Below are 26,621 nucleotides of genomic sequence, written 5' to 3' on the forward strand. Positions count from 1 at the left end.
GATGGTACGCCCACCCATTATCTGAAAAACAGAAATCGTTATTACATAAGGACTTGGTCCTCGGGCAAATGCAAAATTTAGATGTTGAAAAAAAAAAACTTTTGAAAAACAGCTGCACGCCAACAAGAGCTTATTTAGCTTAAGAAGTACGGCTAGATAAGCCTTATCATCCAGGTTGGGGAGGAGGGGTGAGTCTTGCACCTTTAGGAGCACACTGTGGACTAGTGAGATGAATTTCAGATGGTGACCCTTAACCTCCCCTGACGCTCGCAGAACCGCGTGGCTGGGGGGCGGGGGATGGGGAACTGCCTGCTGCCGGGAGAAACGAAGTGCGCGGTGAACAGAGAGCCTGATTGGTACACCGTGGGCGCCTAATGAGTAACGGCGTCTCACCGTGAGTGGGTGCTGGGGGAATAAAGTTGTAGAGTTGGACACACCACGTCTGTGGTCCAGGAAGGACTGGAAGAAAACTTGAGCACCCGGGAGAAGGTCTTGGGTAGAAATTCAAAGCAGCCTGGGGCCAGTCTCCCCTGGCGGAGCGCTGTTGGGCGAATCCGCCCAGCGGCGTGCAGGTGCTGTCTCCGCGCCCGGGCCGGCAGGCTTCTCTCCACTTGGAGACCGAGACAGCTGCCGCCGAGCGCTCCGCTCTGCTTCGGGCTGCTCACCCGGCCCCTGCGCGCTCCGCCTGCGCCGTCCTCCCGGCTCTCGCTCGCGGCAGCAGGGATTCCCAGCGCCAGCTGCCGCCCCGCGCCCGGCGGAGCGGCGGGCTCCTCCCCTGGAAACTCCCCCGGGGCCGGGGCGGCTGCGGCGCATGCTCCGTACCTAGCGCAGGTTTTCGCTGCGGGGAGCACGGCTCTGTCACAGCGGCTGGCGGGTTGTGGCGGTGCCAGCCAGTGTGTGCGAGTGTGTCTGCGTGCCCGCGCCTGGGCGGACCGACCCGGAGCGGCGGTGCGACTCGCCGGGAGAGGCCGCTCCGCACGGGCGCCGCGCCCGCAGCCGCTGCGGGGGATCCTCTGCAAACTTGCGGCGGGCGCCGTCCGTCTCGCTGGAAAGGCGGTCGGCACGCGTGCGGAGCGCGGTGCCCGCCGCCGACTGGGGCGGCGGGGCCGGGCCGTGCCTTCGCCCTTGGCCAGCGCCCTGGCCAGCCTCATGCAGCCCCCGCGCCCGCGGCCGCAGCTGCCCGGCTGCCCGGGGCAGGTCCAGGACCGGAGCCGCTCCACCCAGCGCCTGAGCGCGGGCGGCGGGATGCCCCTCGTGGCCTGAGAGCGCGCCGGGCGCCCCGGCGGGAGCAGGAGGCGGCCAGAGCCGGGAGCTCCCGGGAGCGCAGGGCGCCCCACGCCGCAGCCTCGACCCCACGCGCCGGCGCCCGCCTGCCCGCCCGCTCCCAAGGCCCGGCCCTGCCAGTCTCCAGTGCCGGAGTGCCGCGGGGCCGCCAGCCAGCCGCACGTCTGGGCGTCAGGGGCATGGAGGATCGGCGGGCTCGGAGCCGCGCCCCTGAGTTCCCGAAACTTCCGAGCGGGCGCCCGTCTGCGCCGCTGCCGCCGCCGCCGCTTCGCCTGCCGGCCTGAGAGCGGGACCATGGATGAAAGGTTCAACAAGTGGCTGCTGACGCCGGTGCTCACTCTCCTCTTCGTGGTCATCATGTACCAGTACGTGTCCCCCTCCTGCACCAGCTCCTGCGCCAACTTCGGGGAGCCGCCCCGCGCGGGGGAGGCCGGCCAGCCCGCCGCCCCCGCTCCCGCCCGCCGGGCACAGGCGCCGCTCGAAGACCGGGAGCGGCGGCCCCAGCTGCCCCCGCCGCCCGGGGGACCGCCCGAGGGGTCTCGGGGGGCTGAGGCGCCGGAAGACGAGGACGAGGAGCCCGGGGACCCGGAGGAGGAGGGGGAGACGGAGGAGGAAGAGGAGCCGGACCCCGAGGCCCCGGACAACGGCTCCCTGCCCCGGTTCGTGCCGCGTTTCAACTTCACCCTGAAGGACCTGACCCGCTTCGTGGATTTCAACATCAAAGGGCGCGACGTGATCGTGTTCTTGCACATCCAGAAGACCGGGGGGACCACGTTTGGCCGGCATCTGGTGAAGAACATCCGCCTGGAGCAGCCCTGTAGCTGCCGAGCGGGCCAGAAGAAGTGCACCTGCCACCGGCCCGGCAAGAAGGAGACGTGGCTCTTCTCGCGCTTCTCCACCGGCTGGAGCTGCGGGCTGCACGCCGACTGGACGGAGCTCACCAACTGCGTGCCGGCCATCATGGAGAAAAGAGACTTTCCCCGCAACCACAGCCACACCAGGTACCGTCCCCTGCCCCCTCTGGCTTCCTGCCACCTCCCCGCCCCCCCCCCCCCCCCCAGTCCGGACCCCTAGCTGTTCAGCTCTGCCTGGGCGGGCTTGGTAGTTCCCCTGCGTCTTCCAGCGGTTGGGGCAGAGGCTTTGGGAGCGGGGATAGGAACCTCCGGGCCTTGCCCTGGTCTTGAACTCCCTTCTACCCCTCCCTCATCGCTTCCAGCCACCCCCTCTCACCTTCAAAGGTGTCTAGAGCCGCCCCGTGTGTCCTTGCTTGTGCCTAGCACGGTGTGGTGTGCCTCAGAACAGAGGCTTGGAAAAGCCTGGAAGGGCAAGGGGGCCTGAGTGCGATGAGCGAGGTAGATAGAATCTTGGACTTCAGTTCTGTGAGTGGAAACCCAAACCAAGGGAAAGGCAGAGGAGTCCAGGCGTAGAAAGCCAGGGCAGGAGTTTCCCAGGCACGGCGAGGCTGGAGAGGAGTCTAATTCCTCTGTAAGTGGCCTTTGGGTGGCGGTCACCAGCTCAGGAAACAGTCCTCTCGATGGCCCTTGGAAGGTACACGTTCAAATTCCTGCGCTACCTTGATAACCCTAATGCTGGAGATGGTTTTTGCTGCTGAGCAATGCCAGGGGGTTGACACCTGCTGTTCTCAGCAGATTTCTCCTCCCCCCCCCCCCCCCCCCCCCCGGGCCAATCAATCCTTCAACTGGTAACTAAAGTGTTTGTTAAATGCCTATTGTGTGCCTGGCAATGTGCTAGATGGTAAGTGGATACAAAGATATGACAAGTAGGTAACATCTCTTCCTTTCAACATAGAATGGCCTTCCCCCCTCTCCCCGCTTTTAAATAGTAATACTGCTGAGAATTAGGAAAGTTTGACATCTTAATAGCCGGTAAAACTGCTTACATTATTAACATCCTTTGAGAGAGGCATAGGCTTAAGAATTTGGTTGAATGTTCTTTCTGCCCATTGCAATTTGAAGATTAATCTGACATGCTTGCTCAAGGGACTAAAATATTAAAAGCTTGGACCACTAGTTTATTGAAGTTTTTATCTCAAAGGTTTCAAACAATTTGGTGTATGGAGATAGGAATTTAAAAACTCAAGCTCAATGTGTTGATATCAGATAGCTTTTGCATTTGACGTTATGGAAAAGCTTCATTTACTGGCAGCTACCCAGACTCTGGAATTCACCACCACTGAAGCATCTAATTCTACTTCATTTCTCCAAGAATGAGCAAAATTTCATTATGGGATTTTTTACTCTGGCAGTTTTTCAAATGCTTTCTCTCCTCCCTGCTCCTTTCCCTGTTTAATGGAAATTGGTTAGAATAAAAAAAAAATGGTTAGACTTGGAATGAAGACATTAAACTTCCTTAGTATATTTTAAGGCCCCTTTACTTTTAAGTTTTTCTTATTGTGTAATATTTTAGATTCTGCCTCCCTATTTTAGCTTAAAACAGTGTTTTGATTAATTATTACTGCCATACTTCTTAACAAACAAGAGTGTTGTTTCAGTGAGAGGTAAGGAATGTCTTTACATTTTACCCAAAATTGTACTTTCTGGAGTTAGACCTTTATATATTAACTCCTGAATAACCCCAAAGAGTTCGTTAGTCTGATTCCCAGCTTCCATTTCACCAAAACCAGAGTTTTTGATTATCACTTAGGAACAGCTAATGACTCTTCAGTAGGTATTAGAGATTATGGAATCTAAAAATAATGAGATTTTTGCTTCATGATGAAATGCTGCTGCCGCTACAGACCCAGCGTCAATTACAGCAGTAACATTTCCCTTCTCAGGGAAATACTCAAGATGTCCCTGCTCTGTGGTGTAGGAACATTCCACGATGGCTATTGGAACATATGGTTTCTATTGCACAGTTAAATGCTGTTCTTTGTTTGGCAGTGGGTCATAAACATTCATTTCTTCCTGATTCACGACTTATCAGATAATCACTCTGTGCTCACTTACTTTATTCTTAATTTTTGTGGAAGTATTTTTTTTGGGGGGGGTTCAGCACTTTTTATAATCTCTCTTTCTCACCCCTTTCTCCCCTTCCTGGTATTTTCAATGACTTTTCTTCTCTAGATGTTGTAGGAAGGAATGGCTGTGGCTTGTGTGAGGTGCCCTGCATCAAAAGGTGTGGAGAAAACCTTGAAGAGATGTTCAGTGGCATCTTCCTCACCCAGAAGACTGAATTAGTTGTCTGTCATTGGAGTGTCTGCATGCGGGCGTTCTGCAGTCAACTAGATTAGCCCAGATAATGCAGGGTCCATTTCCACAATGCAAAATGGCAGGTAATCTATTGCTACATAATGGGAACAAGGTTCTTCTTCAAATAGGGCTGCCTCAAAGCAAGATAAAGAAGCACATCATGTTGATGTTGGTTCTCTGGTCTCTTTGCTTTTGGTATTCCCCCCACCGCCCCCAACCCCCAAGCCTCTCTTCCCCATTTCTCACAGGGATCAGTGCCCTGGTGAGTCGTGGCCTGGGTTGGGGTAGATGGATATGGTTCTTGGGCTTACTGGCTGTATAACCAGGAGCAAGTTACTCTTTCTGAGCCCTAGATTCTTTATCTTTAAAGCATAGGAACTTATTGGTACTTCTTTCACAGGGGTATTATGAAACTAAGTGAGACAATGCATGCGAAATGTGCGGCGTAGTACCTATTCATGGTATAATATGCTGCTGATATAAAGTACTTAATACTTAACATGCAGGTATATAGTAATACATTCGTTGTTAACTCTAATGGTATTTTCCCTAAGCAAGGCCTTCTTTCGTAGAAGGATCTGAGGTCAGTTCCTTAGAGTCACTTAGTGCAAATCTTCACAGTAATTTATAGAGATGACATTTTGTGATTGTTTATGTTGAGACAGAATCCTAAGTTTAAAACAAATGTTATACAAAATTATGAACGTTTGGACATCAGGCATTGCAGGGGACAGGATGAGAAACAAGGGTGGGAGGTGCGCCATATAGTTGGTGTATCTTCTGTTGGTGACGAGAAACACTGCTGGAACAGTGAGATGGGGTGAGAAGTGGGATGCCAACTCTGAAAGGAGAGGCATGGTGGAGTCGAAGCAGCCACCCTATGGATTGGAAGACCCAGGAAGCAGAAAGGCTTGGTAGCTGGCAGTTTGGATCCAGCACAGAGGGCATTTTGGGCCACAGAAATTGGGTAGAATAAGATAGAAAGCTAATAGGAAGATGGCCCATCCTAAGACTGCTTTTACCGTATCACTGATGATTGCCTCCCGTTACTTGTCTTTTGCTTTGTTCTCCAGTTACGTATTTCTTTGTTATGGTGTGTGATCCCCCTAAGCATACCTCAGTGGTTAGAAGACGACTCTTCTTTGCCATTGCCGAGTATGGACAGAATCATAACATTTTGTGGCTATACAGCAAGTGGGTAATCTAATCTTAGGGGGGTTAAATAATATGTTTGTTCCAGCACAATTATGTCTTCATTTCAGTAAGTTATACTCAATGTTCTGCCTCCTATTTACTATGAAAGGTATAGTGGAAAGTGCCTTACATGCCGACTATGTGCCAGGCACTCTGATAGTTTTAGAAATACAGTTTTGGACAAACAGTGTCAGCCCTATAAGCTTAGGTTCTTAGGGGAAACAGACCTTAATCTTCTTTGGTACTGAGTGTCACTCTCATTCTTAACTAATGCTGGGAAGAGATTCCATCTAAGCCTCTTGCAGGTAGGATGGCCGCTTTTCCCTTTTATGACCTGCATTCTGTTGGTCCTGTTAGAGGAATGGGGACCTTAAGAATATTGTATTAGACGGGACCCTCTGCGCCGCTAATGGTGCAAACCTAACTCACACTCAGTTTAGTCAGAGGGCAATTAATGGCTCTATCAGACCACAGGAAAGGCAGGGGTAGAGTTGGTTTCAAGAATGACTGGAATAGGAGATTTGGGGTCTTTTCCCCCCACACTCTTTTGCATGTTGAACTCATTCTGTCAAATTGGCTAATTCTGTGACATGGGTAAATGGCTGTTTTTATCTAGTGCCTCCACAAGCTGAGAGGAAAGCCAGTCTTCGCTGAATTCCCGCCTGGAATCTTGGGGCACGACGCCAGGTTGGCACTTGTGACTATTCTTTCAGCCAGTCTGTGTGGCCAGGGAGTGGGGGTCCTCTGACCGGCCATGTATCACAGATGCACCCCATGGGGGATCCCAAGAAGGGCAGCTAGCACAGACAGGGCTCCTGGGCGGACCGCTGGGTGCTAGACTTCTAGAGAGCCCTTCCAATTGTGTCTATTGTAGGTGTGCATACCTGAGAACTGAATGAGCCTTCAGGGCTCCTCTTTGCGTTCTGTTTAGGGAAAAATTTAAGTCCAACTAGAGCTCCAGCTTCTTTGCAGTATCTGGGAACCATGTCGTATGAGGACTAATTGAAGGCACTGGTGATATTTAATAAGGAGATGGGAAAAACAAAGACAGACATAAAAGTTGTCTTCAAATGCTCGAAGGAGAAAGATGTGGCAGATGGAGGAGAGTTGTTCTGTGTTTCTCCAAAGGACAGAACTAGGGTAGGTGAGAAGTGATGGGATAAGGATTTTGACCCTGAGTAAGAAAGAACTTCACACAATCTGTGTCTAAATAAGAATATACTCTTTTGCGAAGGGGCATGCTCCACAGCAGCAAAAACTCTAGACATGACCGACTAATGTGATGCAAAAGGGGATCCTTCCAGGGGACGAGCCCAAGGCTGTATGGCCTTTTCTTTTAAGGTCTGCATTCTAATCTAAGCTGAGTGCAGAATAATATCCTTTTCCTCTCCTGCCCCATGCTGAGAAAACAAAACAACCCCCCCAAAGAAAAAGGGTTATGAATGAACCACACAGTTCTTAATTATTTATAAGTATTTCTACCAAGGAAACTTTCGGTCAAGCACAGCCTTGATGGTACAAACTGTTTTATACATTCAGGGCCAAGAGCAATAAATCGGCCCTGTGTACTTGAATGTCTGCTTCCTAATAGGAAGTATAAAAAGGTGAAATGAGAAAACGTAAGACAACTTGCCCCAAACACCTATCACCACTTTGAAACACCATCTAGTTATTATTTTTCTTTGGACAGCAGGCTAGGATATATAGAGAGGCTCAGAGCTCTGTTTCAAAGACGGTCTGGAATATGATGGCCCATACGGCTTTCTGAAGCAGGAGCTTTTTGAGGTCTCTTCTAATTAGAAATGTTGAAGGGTGGGGAAGGTTAATTTCCACTACCAGGTTTGTGTGCAGGGAGATCTAAGAGATAGGACACTGTGCTGTCTATTTGCCATATTCACTTACATGTTCGTTACATGTATTGCTTCTGGTTCAAACCACCAGTATTTGCGATCCGTCAGGAGGAGGTTGAGTTAAACCCTTTCAGTATCCTCAGTTGTGAAGATAAGGCTGGAGGAAATGCTGATAGATGATTTATTTTTCTGCCTTTTCCTTCCTGATTATCTTGAGATTTTTGCAGGGGTTGTTTTTAGGGAAATAATAAACGTTCACATACTAATTGGCAGCTAGGTAAATTTAGTCCCTAACAATGTGGATTTGCTTAATCTTAGACTCTTAAATTATTATTCCTCAAAGCTAAATATTATCATATCATTTTGACTGAGGACAATCAGAGGCTTATGGCATTTGAAAGTTATTTATGCTTGATAATGAATTAAACAGGTTTAATTGAGACTGGCAAATCCTAATGTGATCTTAAGAGTCATGAAATAAATTAATTATTGGGCCAAGAAATAGGTTTAGTATGAAAACAATTACATGGGGAACCCAAATTAGTGTTTTGTAGTAATCATGCATCTTGTTTTTGAGGTCGTTAAATTATCGATATCATGTATATATTTTCTGTTGATTTTAACAGACTGATGTAACTCTATTTTAATTATAGCCAATAATTTAACTATGTTGGGAAGTCTACTAAACATTTCACTTAGACAATGTTATTTATGTACCTCTTCCTGTAGCAAATGTGGTTGCTCAGTGAAACACATGGTCCCAGCACAGAGAGGGACCTGTAGAAGATGCTCAGTATTCTTATGTTCTAGACAACCTTGTAAAAGTATCAGCAAAACTTGACAAGATAGTGGTTTTTTAAAAGATGGAATTGTCAAACATTTTGTATCATGACTCTGTTATTTCAGGTGCAAATTCTTAATTCTAATATAATGGTTCATAGCTGCTTTCCGTAAATAACGAGATATCAATTCCCCTTATCCTTTAGAAGAAGAGTGAAAGTATAGAGGCCAGGGCTTATTTATTGGACCGTTTGAGCAGGTTTCTCCTATTAGACATTATGTCACAATCGGAAATTAGAAGGCTAATGTCATCATTCATTTTCACTTTGGGAAAGAGAGCCTAAATGCCTGGCATGGGCACTTTGATGTAGGATGGGAGGATGAAAAAGGATAAACAGGGTAAATTCTGGATTATGGTGACTAGTCAAACGCGGATGGTGGGGGTGGCTGTGGCTCGAGACTGGGATCCTGGAGAGCAATGGGAGGAGACCCCGAGTTAGGAAAAAAAAGTTCTTAAGAGAAACTGAAAGAAATCAATGACAAAGTTATCACTCACTGAAATTTGCTGAAAATTGTGCTGATGCTCACTTTGTGGATTTGATTAGGGTGCTGTCCAAGAGCATTTGGGCTGTGAAGTCAAACGAGGTAGAGATTAATCTGGCTCAACCACGTGCTGTCCTTTAACCCTGAATAAGTACGTCAGTGACCTGCTTCGTTGTACTTCTGCTTCCTTCTCTGGAAGGAAGGGATGGGAGGAATGGTACTGCCTCATGGTCAATGCCACACAGCCTGACTCGGAGACGAGGTAGCTAGTCTTTTCTCATTGGACCTGTGCACATTCATGCTGTTTTGTGTAAAAACAAAATGATCGGTAAACCTATATACTCTCCTTTTTGAATCTGGCGCTTTTCATTCTGAATAATGCAAAAATGAATCTGCGGGCTGTTAAAGCCGTGCATGATGAGTGCACATTCTTAAAATACCACGGACACTCAATGGGCACTTGGTGAATATTGTTGAAGGGAAACTTGTGGTTCTTTTCTTCAGCATATCGTTTTATTTTTTTATGGGAAATTAATGAAACAGCAACAAAAATGTTTAAATACATATAATTAAATTCATAAATGAAGCAATCCTGCAGTGAAATTGAATTAGTTGCCTGTGGGGACATAAATATTTGTAGTTCATTGCTATTATTAATATCGTAGCTTGTTTTTATTGCTAAGTATCGTGTCATTTGTTGTCAGAACCTTGCATTTAACACCATATGTTCATCATTGCTCCTGGCCTCCAGTTTCTTTATAAACATCAGAGGGTGTAAATGCTGAGCACCTTGATGCCCTCTGTGTTTACGTGTTAGGTTTTACTGAGTATTTCTTCCAGCAAATTCCATGTTATGGATGGATCCCTGTAAACCTGGATGATAGCATCTACATTTTGCAGGCTTTAATTAGGAATCTGTAGAATTTTACAGGCTTACTTCACAAGTGAAATCATAGACCTAGAAAGAAGAATAGACATGACTTTAAGGATGGATATGCAGTACCTTACCCTGTGCCGGGAAATTCCAAGGTGAGATCAGTATAATCCAGTAAAGAACAAGGTGACAGGCCAAGGAAGAGAGCACAGACAGTGAATGCTGAGTGTAAACGAGAAGGATGCTACAGAGGGAGAGAAGAAGGACAAAAGTAGTCAAGGTGAAGAATGAAATTCTGAAAGAACTGAATCAGAAAGAAGGTAATAATGAAAGCAGAGGTCAGAAATTTATCTTGTATGCATGGTTTGTCTCATTAGTACATTTATGGGAAGTAATCAGCTATCTAGGAGGCTGTGTGACTTGGAGTGCTGGTGTATTTAAATGCTGCTGATGTTCTTTTTCTGTGTCAGAAAAAGGTATTGCAAAGGGACCGGTCACAGAGGTATGGATAGGGTAAAGGTGCCTTGGAACTGAGGTGCCTTGCAACTAGGAACTAGGGGAAACTGGAACCGCCCTGGGCGTCCGTGGCAGGGGATGAGAACCATGATGTCAGTATCCATTGTCTGCTGGAGCTTGATAGGAGCTACCGTCTGGATGGTAGGAAGGGCTTCCCCATAGGAGCTGTTTGTAGAAGGCAGCTACTGCCAGAGGTATGGAGCCGAGGCACAGAGGAAGGGGTGGGGGAGGGACTAGCTTGACCACTTTCTCCTCTCATCTTTCCATCTCCTTCCATTGTCTTCCACTGGCTGGATCCACCTGGAAGCTAGAGAGCAGGAGAGCTAGTTGCTACAGTTCATGCCTTCAGCAAGGCAGAGAAACACGGAGAATGGATTTGGGGTTGCGAGGGTAGAAGGGATGGGCATGGAGAATAACGAGTACAGTGCCTTAAAATAGTTTGGAATTTCTTCTCATTCACTTCATGGATGTTCTGTTTCATTCTCTAAACGACACCAAGAACAAACCACCTTTCTTTGAGCACCTGCGCCACAGGCTTTTCGTGTGGACTGTTAGTGTCCAACTAAAGAATGGTGAACGTAGCAAAGGACGCTCAGCTAAGGAGCAGTCACCACAGGCAGGTGACTTTTTGCTGAGTCATAAAAGTAATAGTAAATTTGGGTGTTTTGTCACATTAGTACCCCAGAGTCAGCTGGTAATAGTGACAAATGTGGGTAGTTAGAGCTGTATTATGATGCATAGCACACAACACACATTTTATATTACATCTGTGTGTAGTATTTTATGAATTTGAAGTTATATAGTTAAGGGATGACAAAATAGTTTGCAAAACTGGCTGTAGTTTTCAAAAAAGCTTATTTATGAGCCGAGGTGCTTTCTGTTGCTTTATTTTCTTCCAAGAGCATTAAGAACATTTATGTGGCTTTAAGTCTCTGAAGGTAAAAGGTGAGGAAGAAAAGGAATTGTATTACACTTGGAATGATTCTAATGTCTTTAGTTTTCAATGACTTTTGAAACACCATTTCTGTATTTATTTTGGGAAAGCCGTGAGAGGCCCGACAGGATGCACGCTTGCAACTCTGGGCAAAGCGTCGTGAACTTGGAATCTCCTAACATTAGATACTGAAAAGTAGTTCAGTAAAGTTGTTATCTGATAAATGTGACACAAGGCATTTGACCCAGGACTCTCAATTCACTGGTTTAATTCCAAGAGTCAGAATGCCGTGAGCAAAACACAACTCAGCATGGGTATTTGTAGAGGGTAAAACGATATTCAGGGCATCATCGGTACCCAGGACATCTATTGGGATTGGAGCGTATGTGTCGAGTTCATTTCTCCCAGCCATCGGATGGGACTCGAGTTGCTGGGAACAACATTCCCCATGAAGAACACCCCAACTTCCTTCCTCTTTTTAACAGCTCCCCCTCTCCCCCTTGCACACAGTCCTCTCTTTTGTTTTCTAGGACACCGCGTTGTGACGTGGCTAGAGTCGGCAATGGTCTGTAAACCTGAGGACCGCCTTCAGGCCCTTGCCTCTATGAAAGTTACTAGCCATGATAACATTGCCCCAGGAATTGTTTTCGGCTAGTTGTGAAAATTATTAGCTCTCGGGAACCTGTATTCCATTCAACTGGATTTAGGTCCAGTTCTCTTAAGGGACCTGGGACAGGTGTCAGAGGAGGTTTTCTTTCCCACCTCACTCTTCGAGCTTGTCATTGTGCCTTCTGTAAATGCAGTGAAGCAAGTGGATTAGCAGATAGTTTTATTTCTAATGTTCCTATGAATAAACATTTCTAGCAATGGTTCTATTGATAAATATCAAATGTATATATAAAACATTGGACAACATGAAGGAATTTAGGTATACTGGATATGTCAAATTTCTTTTCTGATGCATTTTTAAAAATTTTATTGTTTACATTATTACAGTGGTCCCTACATTTTCCGCCTTTGCCCACCTCTACTCAGCCTCCCTCCCCCAGGCAATCCCCACACTGCCCCTGCCATGGGTCCTGCGTATATGTTCTTTAGCTAATCCCTTCCCCTTCTTTCATCGACCCCCTCCCCCCACCCCCTCCAACAGCTGTCAGCCTGTTCCATATATCCCTGCCTCTGTTTCTGATGCATTTTTAATCTAAAAATGTTTGTCAACTACCTTGGCCCCATTCTTTGCCTTTTAAATTCAGACGTAAACCTACACCACCACCAAAGATAAATTTCTTTGCTCTGAAAGTTTTACTCTCCAAGTTCCTTATCTCTGCTATAAAGAATAATTAATGTAATGAAAAAATCAATATTGTGTATAAATTATGTAGGCTTTGCTATCATTGTAATTTTCTTTTCAACACCTATTGATTGGCAGCAATTCATTTGTTAATTTCTTCCTAATAAGATATTCATTGTGTTAGGTCTGCTGTAGTGCTGTCCCTGCACTTTCCCAAATAAGTCATGAATTACCAATGAGGTGTGGAACCAGTGGACCTCCCAGCGAGTGCTGTGGGATGGGAAGCAGGCAGAGGGGAGTCATTGAAATGCTGTTTTATTGAGACTTTGTGCAGCCAGACAGCCGCTGACAACTAAATGAGTAGGTTCTCGGAGATATCAATTTGTATTTTTAAATTGTATGTGTATGTATTTTTCCAGATAGCTCTGTGTATGTTTCCTGTTTCAAGTTGATGTTGAAATCCCTGATTCTTTTTTATTGGGGGGCTCGGGGACGGTCACCCCTACCTCTCTGTGACAGTGCTCCGAATATGTTGTTATTAAATGCTGTTTTGGCAGTTGTCCACTGAACTACTTCAGAGGAGCGGGGAAAGTGCGGAGACCTTTGGGAAACCCAAAGAGATCTGAGCCCAAGATGTCACACTGCCAAAATTCATGGCAGCGAGCACTTTTGCATCAGCTAATTTGGACCAGAGAGGCAAAACAGTGTCCTGAAAAGAGCTCTAAATTTGTGGTCAAACAAGGGTTCGAATCCAGGCTTCCTCATTGACTTGCTTGCTTATTTATGCTGTGGACTTCTTGCCAAGATGTAAGTTTCCTGAAGACGGTGGCTGGTGTGTTTCCTTCTGCATTTTTAGTGTCTGGACTACTGCCTGTGAAAGAAAGTAACCACAGATAAATATACTGGTTTATTGGGCAATTTGGATAAGAATATTTGTCCTCTCTCCTCTTTTCGCGTTGGTGCGGTTTAAGGAAGTGGCTGTGAGGGCACCCAGAGAGCATCAAGTGCTACACAAATATAAATTTACATTGACTGTGAGCAGCCTTTTGGCATAAAGTGGAAGTGGAAGGAAAGTTGGATTTTGGAAATGTAATGAATATATAAATTCTATAGAGAGTTTCAAAATTCGGGAATGACAAAGATGCAGTTGAAAATAGGCAAAATACACATTCCGCTCAACAACTTGTTAGGGTAATGAGCAGTTTCTTTTAAAACCAGGATGTAATATGTCATAAAAGCCTTATCAAAATGCATGTCTTTTTCTTAGACTGTGAAAACACCTTTTCTTTTCCCCCTGGGGGTCTGGCATAGATCAAGGTACAAAAGTTTGTTTTCCCACTCCTTTACCTTTTTGAGAAAGTTATCCTGAAGTTGATATTTTTAGTTTTGTATTTAGAATGTTATCATTATTTTTATATGACAGCTATATATTATAGCTCTCCGTTAATGTGTCCTGAAAGTAAGCTGAGAACGTAACTCTTCTTTATTTGACCTGATTTAGGATGTGATACTCCACTGAGCTATTCACTACATACTTGATGTTGCAGTTAATTACAAAAAAAATCAAGAAGTTAGTTTAGAAAAAAATATCTTCCAGCATCTAGAGCTGCATCTCAATAAAGATCTACCAGAGAATAATTTGCTTACTAATGAGCTGGTTTTCTTATGTGAGACGTGGCCGGTCACTGCACATTTGCATGTGCAGACCTCTGTGTCCCGGGCTGGGGTGGATGAAGTTCATTCCATAAGTTGATGGAAAACAGTGACAGGTATGACGAGTGGCAGGAGGAGGTGATCCAGAAGAGGGGGGGATGTTTATCATTTATTGAACTCTTTATCTTCACAGCAACCCTGTGAGGCAATGTAGAAGTATCCCCATTTTACCAACAAAGAATCCAAGTAGGATGCCATGAGCTCCATTTAACAAAAAATCAAATGCAATTGGCTTAATAATAAGACATTTTAAATCTATAACTAGCCCAGTGAGAATTGGCCGATGCTGTCTCTGTAGTGCTGTCCAGATCCAGCGAGGCAGAGAGGCAAAGAGGATAGTTCTGAAGCCCAGCTGTGGACTTAAACCCTGACTCTGCCACTCATTCCTGTGTGACCTTGCACAAGTGGCACGAACTCTTTAAGGTTCAGTTTCCCAATATGGGAACAGTGAACAATCTGGTATTAGTGATGAAGATCTTACAAGTTAATTTATCCATTTAGAAGAATGCGTTCACTGGCAATGGGAATGGGACCTCCAGGATTTGTTCTTCAGGGTGGGGATAGGATTACCTTTTCTTGAGTTCCAAGGAGACAGCAGAACAAACTAGAAGTTCTCCCAGCAAAGGAAAGGGGGGATGTATGTTGGAAAGGCTACCAATAGTATCTCCATCCTGTTTTAGAGAGGCCTCTTTAAAGCTAGATTTTAAATCCAGGCCTCAACTTCCAAGTTCTAGCCTGTCAGTGATTCTAATTTATATCTGCTAAAAGTCTTGCATTTCTATGATTGGTCAAAGAACTGGGATTATTTATTTTTTAAATTCATTTGTTGGTTCAGTCAACTTCAACATACATTTCTTGAATGTGTATTATCTGTCAATCACAGTTTCAATGAAATCAGAGGGAGAAGAAATAGTCATTGCCGCTCATATATTTTGATTGTTTACTCTGCTCTTGGCAAAGTGCCTTATGTGTCTAAGTACCTGCATTAGGTAGGTGCCATTTTCATCTCCATTATACGGAAGAGAGAATGAATGAAGTTCAGTAAAGTTCAGGGATGTTAAGTGACTTACTCATGGTTGCAGAACTATTCTTTGGCGGAGCATTTAGGTATTTCCACCCAGGTGTATCTGATTTCAGAACCATATCTCTTAATTCCCAGGCTATGCTGATGTTGTATTTGAAAGCTATTTGAGCTGGTAGTAAGAGCACAGGCAGGAAGGAGCCAGACAGAACCAAGGTCAGACCTATGTGGGTTACTTTAATAACCTTGTTTTCTAGTGTTTGTATTTCGTGCTTTGACCTCTGGGGCCTTGCTGACCCTGGAGGGATTGGCCCTCCTGGGCTCTGCTAATTTTTAGAGAGAATGAATGAATGAACATGCTTTTCATATGAAAACCAACCTATCCAGAGCCCGTACTGCAGCCACTTCCTTTCTCACGCTCTTACACCAGGCCTCTATTGCTTGTGCCCTAATCACCCCACGGCCAGGTCCCAGGCAATTTAGGACAGGCCAGAGCCCACTGTGATTATTCACACTGGCCAATCCTAAAACCACTCACCCTGAGTCACTTGTTCCTTCCCTTGGAAACCACAGTAAAGGTTCTTGCCCGCATTTCCCACTGGCATCCTCTGCTTCCTGAATGAGCCCCGTGCTTCCCCATGCAGCACAGATCCTATGTCTAGGTATCTGTGAGAATAAATCTTCTTCCTTTGTGACAGTCATTCACATGTCTCCTGGACTTAACACCCATGGTTAAAACAAATCGTGGGTATCTTTAAAGCTGTTACCGAGAATGGAAGTCAAACATAGGACTAAGAATCTAGTCAGAGCATAAAAGTGGCAGAACGTGGGTTCTGAAACAGTACAGAAACCAGTGTTTAGAGTACAGGTACAAGGTCAGGTTCAGTACAGACTCAGTTCAGGACCAGTGCTCTCGCATCCATTGTCAGGATTGTGGGTTGGTTCCAGAGACTGGAGTGGGGCTAAGTCTCCAAGTCAGCTGGTTCCAAGCTAGAGAAGGACGTGGATGCAGGAACAGGAGGGAGACACGGGAAGGGTTAGAATTGCAACAGCAAGCAAAACCTGAGACAGCCAATTTGTTATAATTTAAATAATGTTGTGAAAACATTGACCGGTTCACAATAAAAATACCTAATTTTATTTGGAAGTCATTTCTTTGTGTTGCTAGCTAACTGGCTAGATTGATTGATTCATTCATGATTGTATGCGGCCCAACGCCAGGCATTGGGGAGGATACAGACTGAGGAGAAGACTTACTTGTCTTGGCTCTCAGGAGTGAAATCATAGTTGTGTAAATCATAGGCAAAATGCCTTGGAAATATTTACATCACAACAGTTAAGTCAGTCCATGGTATTGTGATCAGAACTATATGTAAAATTTCTGAAGAAGGTATGCTAAAAGAAAGGCAGAGTGTGAATATTTGCAAGAATGAAGAAGGCACATAATAAAGGCTATGGACTGGCCAAAGACATAGGGTGATATTGGGATGGGCGTACATAAGTTTATAGAGGGCCCTGAACATATATATACACATATATATGTATGTATATTCATATGTATGTATGTGTGTATATATGTATCTATGCTGGACTGAGGAAATTATTTTTGATTCAGTATCAAATGTAGAATAACTTAAACAGTGATGGCTTTATAAATATGTCCATAAATTCTTTGATGCTCTTCTTTTCAAGAGGGGACGCTTCATTCCTCTCCCCACCCCTAGTATTGACTTCAGCAACTTGATTCTAATGAATAGAATTCGATCAAAAGGATGAACTGCCACTTCTGAGGTTAGGTTGTAAAAGGTTTGTGGCTTCTGTGTTGGTGTTGTCTTTTCTCTCTCCTGGATCCCTTCCTCTGGGTGAAGCTGTGTTCTGAGCAGCCTTATGGAGAGGCCCACATAACAAGGAACTTGAAACTTCCTGCCAACAGCAATGCGAGTGAGCTTGGCAGGGGATCCTTCAGCCTCCATCTAGTCCTTCGAGACTGGAGCCTTGTGAGCCTGAGCTACATCCGAATGCTAACAGGAACGATAAAGCAAACAGAGGTGATTGTAGGAGTGATGTGTTTATGAAGATGAGAGATGATCTGAACACAGAACACAGGATTTCATCTATCTTCTTTCCTCTTTGACAGAAATGAAGGCAGAATATTCGAACACAGAAACAGGAAGGTTGGAGAATTGATTGTTGAAAGATGAGGTCGCTCTAATTTGACTGCATCTTCTTTATGAAGTACGAAGCAAGGTCACTAGCTGAGTGTGGCGAGGAGGGGAAGGAATGTTGGAAATTTGAAGCGAGTGGAGAAGGTGTGAATAATTATCTCAGAGGTTGGGAAAACAAATTTCCGAGGCAAATAAGCTGTCTGGCCGTATTGAGTTCCGTTTTGAGACCTTCGATCGTAAGTTTGAAACCAGTCCAGTTAGCGTGGCTCTGTCATTTTCCTCAGCAACATAAGCTGCTCTGATGCAGGCATGGAGTAAGTGCACCTTTGGATTCTCCTAGGATTGGAGTTTTTGTAAGGGAGGAGCAAGGGGGTTATGGCTGTTTGCAAGGGAGCATTTATAGTGCCAGGGCATGTAATTTAGACTGGTTAGGAGCTAAGCGAGATGCAAGGGTGGTGTCAGATAAGAAAAGTGGCGGGGTCAAGGGTATGTGTTATGGTTGAACGTGGAGGTCTTGCTGAGGTTGGGGAATTGCAGGAGATGCTGTTGTAAGTGTGCTAGACTGTAGGACATGATATGCTCAGAGAACAGAGTGTTTGAAATCGGGATGCTGGAGTGGGTACCGAAACTTACATGATCGTTGTGAATGGGTGCCTGAAGTGGCGGAAGAAGTGGTGACTGCAGCTAAGAATATCAAAGAATGGTGGGGACTACATGTTGGATGGATTACCCATGTAAATCTTGAAGTCAAGAATGATGGTAAAAGTGGACTTGGAAAGGAGAGTAAGGAGCCTGGTGCCGGAGGTCAAGCAGATACATGGTGATAGGACCTTGGGTTATGAAGAATAACCTGTACTCCAGAAGACTGTGGGAATGTAATTTCTCAATTCAGGCTTCTAAGCTGTTTGTTGAGTTTTTCAGAACTGTGATGAACCACGAAGGAAAGGGACAAAGGGGAGACAAACAGAGCCAAAAAGAAAAATAAGAAAGAAGTAGCAATAGGAAGTTAAGGGGAGATGCACGAACCCAAACATGCCTCCGAGGAAAAGGGCAAAGATTCCTGTCTTATCCCTGTCTTTCAATGTCCTGTTCGGGCGTAGGAACTCCTGTGTGAGGAGGTCAGAGTGCAGCATGCCACGGAAGGTTGCTAGTGATTTCCACTAGCCATTATGTATCATTCAATGACAGTTATCAAGAAACATTTTGTTCACATTCTGTCTTTGAAGGCAGAAATGTGAATAATACATAGATAGTTCCCGTCTGAAAGCATTCCAGGAGTGTCCAGTCTTTTGGTGTCTCTGGGCCACACTGGAAGAAGAGTCGTCTTGGGCCACACATTAAATACACGAACAGTAATGAAAACTGATGAGCCAAAAAAACGTTTTAAGTAAATTTAAGATTTTGTGTTGGGCTGCATTCACAGCCTTCCTGGGCCGCATGTGGCCCATGGGCCGTGGGTTGGACACCCTTAAGTCTTGGTAACAAAGGGACCATGATTCTGTTCTCTGAAAGCTTCTCTTGTGGGGGACAGCTGTGTCCCTATGTTGACGGATAACACAAGGTTTTTCAGCAGAGAGAGATATCCTCCCAGGAAATAAAATCTGATCATTGGCTGTGAGTTGGGCCCTAGAATCTGGAAGCAAACTCAGCAGATCATATGTCAAGATGTGAGCAGATAGGTTTCTGGGAAATAAAGGTTTCTTGAGGAGATAACTCACACTCATAGAGAGGATTAGACTGTTTCAGACCACTTGTGGTTTTGATGAGCTGGGCTCGGAGAAGGATGCATTAGTGGATAATTAGTATGGTTTCCAAAAGTTTATGTATTGCTAATATGTGCAAGGGGCCTCGTTCATTGGTCGATTGGCTTGTGTTTTGTCTAAAGCTTGACTCTCTCCACATTGAGAGAGCTACTTGCATTTATTCACAATCCGATATCCTCTTGTTCTGTTCTGGAGAGCATTGTCATGGTCACGAGAAGCCTTGGAAGGGCCTAGGAATGAAGGTCCGAAAATGGCCTGACAAGCTAGAATAGGAACGTACAAATGGTGGATGTGCACAGCAACCAGTGTAATGTTTGATACACTTAATGTTTGTGTAAATGTCTTTGCACTTAATGTTTGATAATACAACAAGTTTGGGCATGTGGAGGTGACTCAGGCCCGCCCTGATGATTAAAAAAAAAAGGTCGATTTCTTGATGGGAGACAACAATTTTCACAACCAAGATACATTGTGAGTAGATTGGAAGTGCTAGGTACTGTGCTAGGCACTGGTGGTGCAGAGATGAGGCAGAACTTACAGCAAAGAGACCAAGAAACGGACCATTGGAATGTCAGGAGGGATGCACCCTCCCGGCCAGTCCAGGAACGTGCAGTGAGAGCAAAGGGGTGCGGCAAGGCCTGCAGGGGCAGCAGACGCCTCCAGGGCGGAGAGGGAGTAATTATAAAGGGTCACCAGAACTCAGAATAAAGGGCTGGTAGTTTTGCCCACAGGGTATTATGATAAGGACTTCAGAAGCTATGATTCAGGAACTGCTCAGGACTTAACCTTGTCAAGGAACTTCTTCCAAGTCCTTGCTCACCCGTGTATGTCTTGGATGTGTGCTGAAGACATGCTGTTTGCTATACATTGACCAGTGATTCAGTTATACCGTAAATGATTGATCACTAAAAATATTGCCGGTCCTGAAGTTTGTGAAAAATGATTACCTTTTTCTTTATTTTGAAAGAGGACTTGAGGTGACCTGGGGGATCACTCCTCACATTCTGTAAATGCTGTCTTCAGTGGGACACCAAGGGGGGAGATTTACAGTGTGTCCTGGAGGGAAAAGGTTGATTGCACCATTTTTAGCATATATAATTAGGAACAGATGAACAATGCAATTCAATTATCATGCAGCTTAATTACTTGTGAATGTGCATATTAAGGTACATAACCTTCCTAGGCTAACTGCCTACCTCCAAAGACAATTTAAGGAGGATTACAGAGTTAAAATAGGACAATTAGAAATATGAGTAAAACCAAAACAGATTAAAAGGAACAGAAAAATGAGTGTGCTGAGCATCTAAGTTCAGTTCACTTGTGCAGTTGAACATGAATTTGAGCTTTCAGTATCTTGACTGCTAAGATGAAAAATAAAATACTTAGAGAGCTTTGTCATTGGGTTAAATTTGTCTCAGGAACAAAACAAAACAGCTTTTTCTGACCTCTGGAAGGAATTTATTGCTTTCAGGGACAGGGGTTGACATCGTGAACAATGTTCTCACACTAGTTTTGCAGAAGATACAGAAAAATTCTTCAAAAGGCTGTTATTTCTCTCCACTCTATAAAAGAGATATTGGCATATCAGCATGAAGTGTCTAAAGAATGTAATGAAAAGCGTTTCATTCTCTATAGTGACAAAATGTAAAATACTTAGGAATTAGCTTCTTTAGGGATCCCCGTGTCCTGTTTACACAAAACTGCAGACTTTCATTGGAGATACACACACATCAGTATGTATCAATATATATATCAATATATATACCAATATAATGAATAAATAGAGAAATGTTTTCTGAATGGAAGAATGAATATTGTGAAGATGGTAAATTTTTATCAAGTTATTTTTTAAATTCGAGAATAAAAAAGTCTACTAGTCTTTTACTTGACTAAATCATTCCAAAACATTCTGGAAAAACAATCACAGGATACGAGAAATATTATGAAAGAAGACAAATGATGAGATGGAGTTAGTTCCAGACAGAAACCGTGTTAGAAATGATCATTAAAACTGCACCGATGGATGCATAGCTAGAAGTATACAAAATAGGATAGAAAGCCCCAGAAACGGGTACAGTTATGTCTATGAATTGAATGTGTGATGTCGTAGCTATGACAGAAAAGGGGAAGGAATGTTAATTTAATAACCAGCTTCCCAACAGCATTTAGAAACACAGCAAACTCTTTTAGACCCATGTCTCGTACGACAAACTGCGTTCCACGTAAATTCAATAGTTTGGTATAAAAAGTCATTTATAAGCTTGGGGATGCTATCAAACTGGGCATATTTGAGTTCCTTGGAAAGAGTGATCCTTTCCCAAATACGAAGGGATCAGAGAAAGCACGAGGGAAAGCCTGGAAGTTTTATCTGTATTAAAAATGTGAACTGTGTGCAGTGCAAACATATCTGATGTATTAGAATGGGAAGGAGGGAGCAGGGCAGAGTGTCGGTGGGTCTGGGTTGGCAGGAATACCACCGCCACATGCTAGATTAATTCCTGATTGATTTAGCTGAGGACACAGGGTTTGTTGGGATGAGGTCACAGAGCAGGAGCAGACGCAGCGGATTCCAACAACTCTCTTCTGTGTGTGGAGCTTCTAGGAAGGTGGGTGTGTTGGGGCCATGGCTGGTGGTACTGCCCCACAGGGTGGGGTCCCCCTAGGTCTGAGAAGCTCAAGTCTTGCTGCTCCTCAGCTCTTTTGTTCTCAGAGCTTAAATCAATATCCAGGGGTAAATTACACAAAATGCGTTCCCTTAAAATTGAAAGAGGCATCTGCAGCTATCAGGCCCTCCTGTTTCTTGAGCCAAGCTCAGCCTTCTCAAGGCCTTAGCTTCACCTGTGGGGAGAAAGCCAACTCTGAGCCCAGGTGTTGCCGAGCCGTGTCCTAGAACCTTGCTTCCCAGGACCCCAGTACACAGATGGAGGAAGAGCATACAGAGTATGACAGGGAAGGATTAATGACTTTCTTAAAGGCAAAATGGTAGAAAAACTATTACATTCTCAGTGGATAATTGGGCAAAACTTAGCACAGACAATTTTTTTTCATTAGGAACCTCAGTTAATAAGTAAACAGCTAGGGAAATATTAACCACATCTGTAAGCAATGCAGCTAAAATATAAATTAAAAAATAACAGGCAACACACACCTACTAAATTAGTAAACATTACAAAATACAGGCATAATACCTGGTCCTCATGAAATCGTGGCGAAACGGCTTCATTTGTGAGTTTGCAACCTCCCACCGCTGATTTTCGGGAAGCAGACTGTATGCCAGGAATTAAAAAACTGCCCACGGACACTTGTCCCAGGAGCCTCACTCTTGGGAATTTATCCTAAGGAAATGATTCAAGAGAAGACAAAAAACCGTATGTTCTGAGATGTTCCACTATTATTTTAATGGCAAAGAAATGGAAAACCAGGGAACACCCAGGAGTTTGGATGGTGGGGGAGTGAATGGTTAAGCTATGGTACAACAAATTGATGGGGTACTGTTTCCCCATTAAAATGGTCGTCATGGAGAGCAGCATGTTAGGAGTTTTTGAGGCTCTGTTCAATTAGACACAACCTAGTATCTACCCAGTGATCAGCTTTGTGTCCATATTGCCAAGTTCTATAAGAATACATAGTAAAATGAAAAAAGCGAAAGTGTGGGTCATTTTAACTTTTTGTTTTCTTCATTATTATTAAAAGCAGCATGGAGTAGTAGTTAAAAATGTGGGTTCTCAAATCGTTGGGTATGTATGCCAGTTCTTCTACTTAGTAACTATGGGGAGTTACTCACCATATTTGTGCTTCATTGTGAAATGGGCATAATAATAGTGCCTGCATTATACAGCTGTGAGGGTTACAGGAGTTACTATTTGTAAAATGCTTTAAAAAGTGCGTAAAGCATCATGTCAGTATGAGTTGTCAGTTGAATTTAATAAGATATAAAAGGAAGTAAATGCCCCCCCCACCAAGAAACAAACATTGTTCTCCACACAAAACATTACCCAAGACAGAGTAAATAGACATTAATGTCTCACAAGTCTTTGTGTAGAGACCAAAGCCATTGGTACTGGACCCTGACCACGAAGAGTCTGATTTTACTCGTTTCTCTGACATTCTAATTCATGGCAGGCAATCAATAAATGGTTTTTGACTGAATTGCCCTGATATGTGGCTTTTTGCTGATCTGGCTTAATAGTGGGCCAAAATTTAGGTAACTGTAGGAATTGTTCCCCCTCGACCTTGAGAGGACCTTGAGACTTATCTCCCTCTCCACTTCAGTGCCTTTGTTCAGCTTACTAGTTTTTCAAGACTCAGGACAGGTGTCGTCTGTTTATGCTGGCTTAGGAGCTGTTTCTTGGCAAAGACATGGAACCCTGTTGGTATGTGTTACAGCATTTATCATATTATAGTCACATTTTTGCTTAGTTGGAACTCACCTACTTCTCAGTGGCAGGCATCAATCTAACCGCCTCTCATTAAAAGTGGTGTTTATTTAAGATGCAGGCTGGACACAGTGACATCTGGAAGTCAGACACTAGAACAGCAGGTGTCCTAAGGGTCCTAAGGGAAGAGTCCTAAGAACCCCGTCCACTTCAGGAGCTGGGCCGCAGCAATGCATGAACCCAGGTTGTCCGTCGTAGACAGACCATGCATTCTCTTCCTTCACTGGCCTCTCCTACCCGGTCACTGCCTGACTTGTTCTTTATGGACCTAATTATCCATTTTTGGCTGAGAAATCTTGCTGGCGCACCACACCTGTCCCCACTGGCGTGTGAAGGTGGTGGAAGCGTGACAACATGCAAACGTCTGTCTCCTGATTAGTAGCGGCGTAGTCTGGGGCAGGTGCTTGGAGAAGGGGACAGCGACAATGTGGAAAACTCCCCGGAACATGTTTAATGTGTAGCTGTTTCCCGTCCCCACTTAATTCCCAAACCCTAAGTTTTTCAGTGAATGATGCGTGTCTTATTTATCCATGTACTCTAAGCAGTTGCGAGGGTTTCTAGCATGTAGGAAGTGCTCGGTCTATGGTTATTGAACTGAACTTTCAAATATCTGCTGGTTTGCTCATCATAGCAAATGCTAAATTGTAATAAATTTTCCAGTGGCCGTCTGCACACCACTGTTTTACACTGTTGATTAAAGGGGAAGGCGAGAGAGGTGCCAGTGGCAGAGTTGCTTGATATCTGACTTGTGTTCTCATCATTTCATTTATGCAGGGCGGCTCGGGGGAACTGGAAGTTCCACAAACATGTATTTAAGGATCAATGAGAGTTTACATGAAGTCATGGGAAAAGCATAGATTTTGGAGTCTACAAATTAATTTTGACCTTGAGCTTTATCGTTGACTCCATATATGAACTTGAGAAAGTCACTAAATTTTCTGAGCCTCAGTTTACTCATCTGTAAAATGAGATAAATACTTTAATCCAACATTTAGGATGGAGTATTAAACGAGATTGTGAAATGAAGTTTCTACGATGTAGTAGGTATTCGTAATTTCATTCCCTCCCCTTCTTTCTCCTTGCCTCTTACCTCCGTAAGTGCTTCGAGAGTTATTCTGAATGGAGTTACAAGAGTCCTGATTTCTGTAGCATGAAAGAGACTGTTTTGGCCTGAATATTTCATAAGACAAGGACTTCCTAGAAAATGCTAAAAGAATTAACACTGTAAGCTGCCCCCTGTGGTTTAAAAATATGAAAATAATAGCAGAAGAATTACAAAAATTATAGTAAGTATCACAAAGGGAAAATAACCTTTGAAAACAATAAATGAAAACTTAAAAAAAAAAAACAGATCTCCCTGTGAAAGTATTTTAACACCAAAGAGGAAGGACGCGTTTGCAGGACCAGGCATTTGCACTGGTGGAGACAGAAAACAGACACCAAGAATCACAAAGAGATAAGGTTGACTGATGATATCCACTTGAGAAGATAGAAAAGACATAATATCTATAAAAATATGCAGTGATGATGAATGACTGCAGCACATGGAAACGCTGCAGAAATACCAAAAAACAAGACAGGCTACAAAGGATAGGCTTGGAGCCCTGGACTAAAGATGCCCGTTATTTGTACACTGCAACACTAGGCGACTGAATTAAAAAAAAATGCAGTGGACTGCAGGAATCTCGAAAATAGATAGAGGTACATCTATCTATTTGTGAAGAACAGGGACAGTGTTATGGCCTGAATTGTGTCCCCCACAAATTCCTCTGTCGGAGCACCTCAGAATGTGACTGTATTTGGACACAGGGCCTTTAAAAAGGAAATTAAGTTTAAATGATGTCATTGGGGTGGACCATAATCCCCTGTGACGGCTGTCCTTATAAGGGCAGGAGATTGGGACACAGACACACCCAGAGGGAGGGCCATATGAAGACATTGGGAGAAGATGACCGATTACAAGCTAAAGAGAAAGGCCTAAGAATGATACCAACCTTGTCAACACCTTGGGCTCAGACTTCTAGCCTCCCGAATTACGAAGGAGGAATGCATTTCTGTTGTTTAATTCACCTAGTCTGTGGGACTTTGTTATGGAAGTCCTAGCAAAGGAATACAGATACCAGAAGAAAAAGTGATGATGAAAACCCACAGGAAGGAAGCAGAGGCTACTTCTAAACTGGAAAAGAAGAAATAAGAATTTAGGAGAAATGTTGAAATGCCTTCTGTCATCACTTCCTAATTAATGATATTAGAGGCGCTTGCTGCAGGACCGTGTGTGGGAAAATGGAAGGACTACATGAATAACTTATGATACTAAATGCATGTGTGATTCTGTATATAGGCAACCCCCAGAAATCAGCTAAAATTATTATAGTAATAAGAGTTCAGCACAATTATAAAATAAATCCATAGTCTCTAGGGCTTCATACACCTGTTAAATATAAGAAAAAATAATCTCTCTTTTTTATACTCCCTGGAGGACATCTTATTGATTTAGAGGGAGAGGAAGGGAGGGAGAGAGATGGGGGGGGGGAGAAACGTCGATGTGAGAAGAAATATCAATCAGTTGCCTCTTGTATACAACCCTGACCGACCGGGGAGTGAACCCACAACCCAGGCATGTGCCCTGACTGGGGATCGAACCTGTGACCTTTCAGTTTATGGGATGACACTCCAACGAACTGAGCCACATTGGCCAGGGCAAAAATGAATCTCTTTATAAATAGTAAAATAGCATGAAATAACTGCTATTTTAGATTTCAGATTCCTAGCTTCCAGAACTGTGAGAATAGATTTCAGCTGTTTTTAGCTACCCCAGTTTTTGGTACTTTGTTATGGCAGCCCTAGGAAATGAACCCAAGGACAATGTGGTTTTTGTAGTCATTTAAAGCGTATTCTTGAATCTTAAAGATATGAAAACATACTCACAATATGTCAATTACTAAAAAGCAGTTTTAAAAATATCCTGTATGCTATGACTCCTATTATCTAAAAAACCACATAAATGAACATATGTATATTTCTTCAGTCTATTTCCTATACATC

At 44.2% G+C, this 26,621-nt stretch overlaps 1 protein-coding gene across 1 annotated transcript in view; it reads left to right on the forward strand.

The window, feature by feature from the left end:
• The first annotated feature begins 1,578 nt into the window (after nt 1-1,578).
• HS6ST3 (heparan sulfate 6-O-sulfotransferase 3) overlaps nt 1,579-26,621 on the forward strand; it is a 598,017-nt gene continuing 572,974 nt past the window's right edge. Inside the window, exon 1 of the mRNA XM_053916505.2 lies at nt 1,579-2,285. Coding sequence (XP_053772480.1) covers nt 1,579-2,285 — 707 coding nt within the window. The remainder of the gene's footprint in view (nt 2,286-26,621) is intronic.

Source organism: Desmodus rotundus, chromosome 13 (genome assembly GCF_022682495.2).
Source record: "Desmodus rotundus isolate HL8 chromosome 13, HLdesRot8A.1, whole genome shotgun sequence".
Lineage (NCBI taxonomy): Eukaryota > Metazoa > Chordata > Mammalia > Chiroptera > Phyllostomidae > Desmodus > Desmodus rotundus.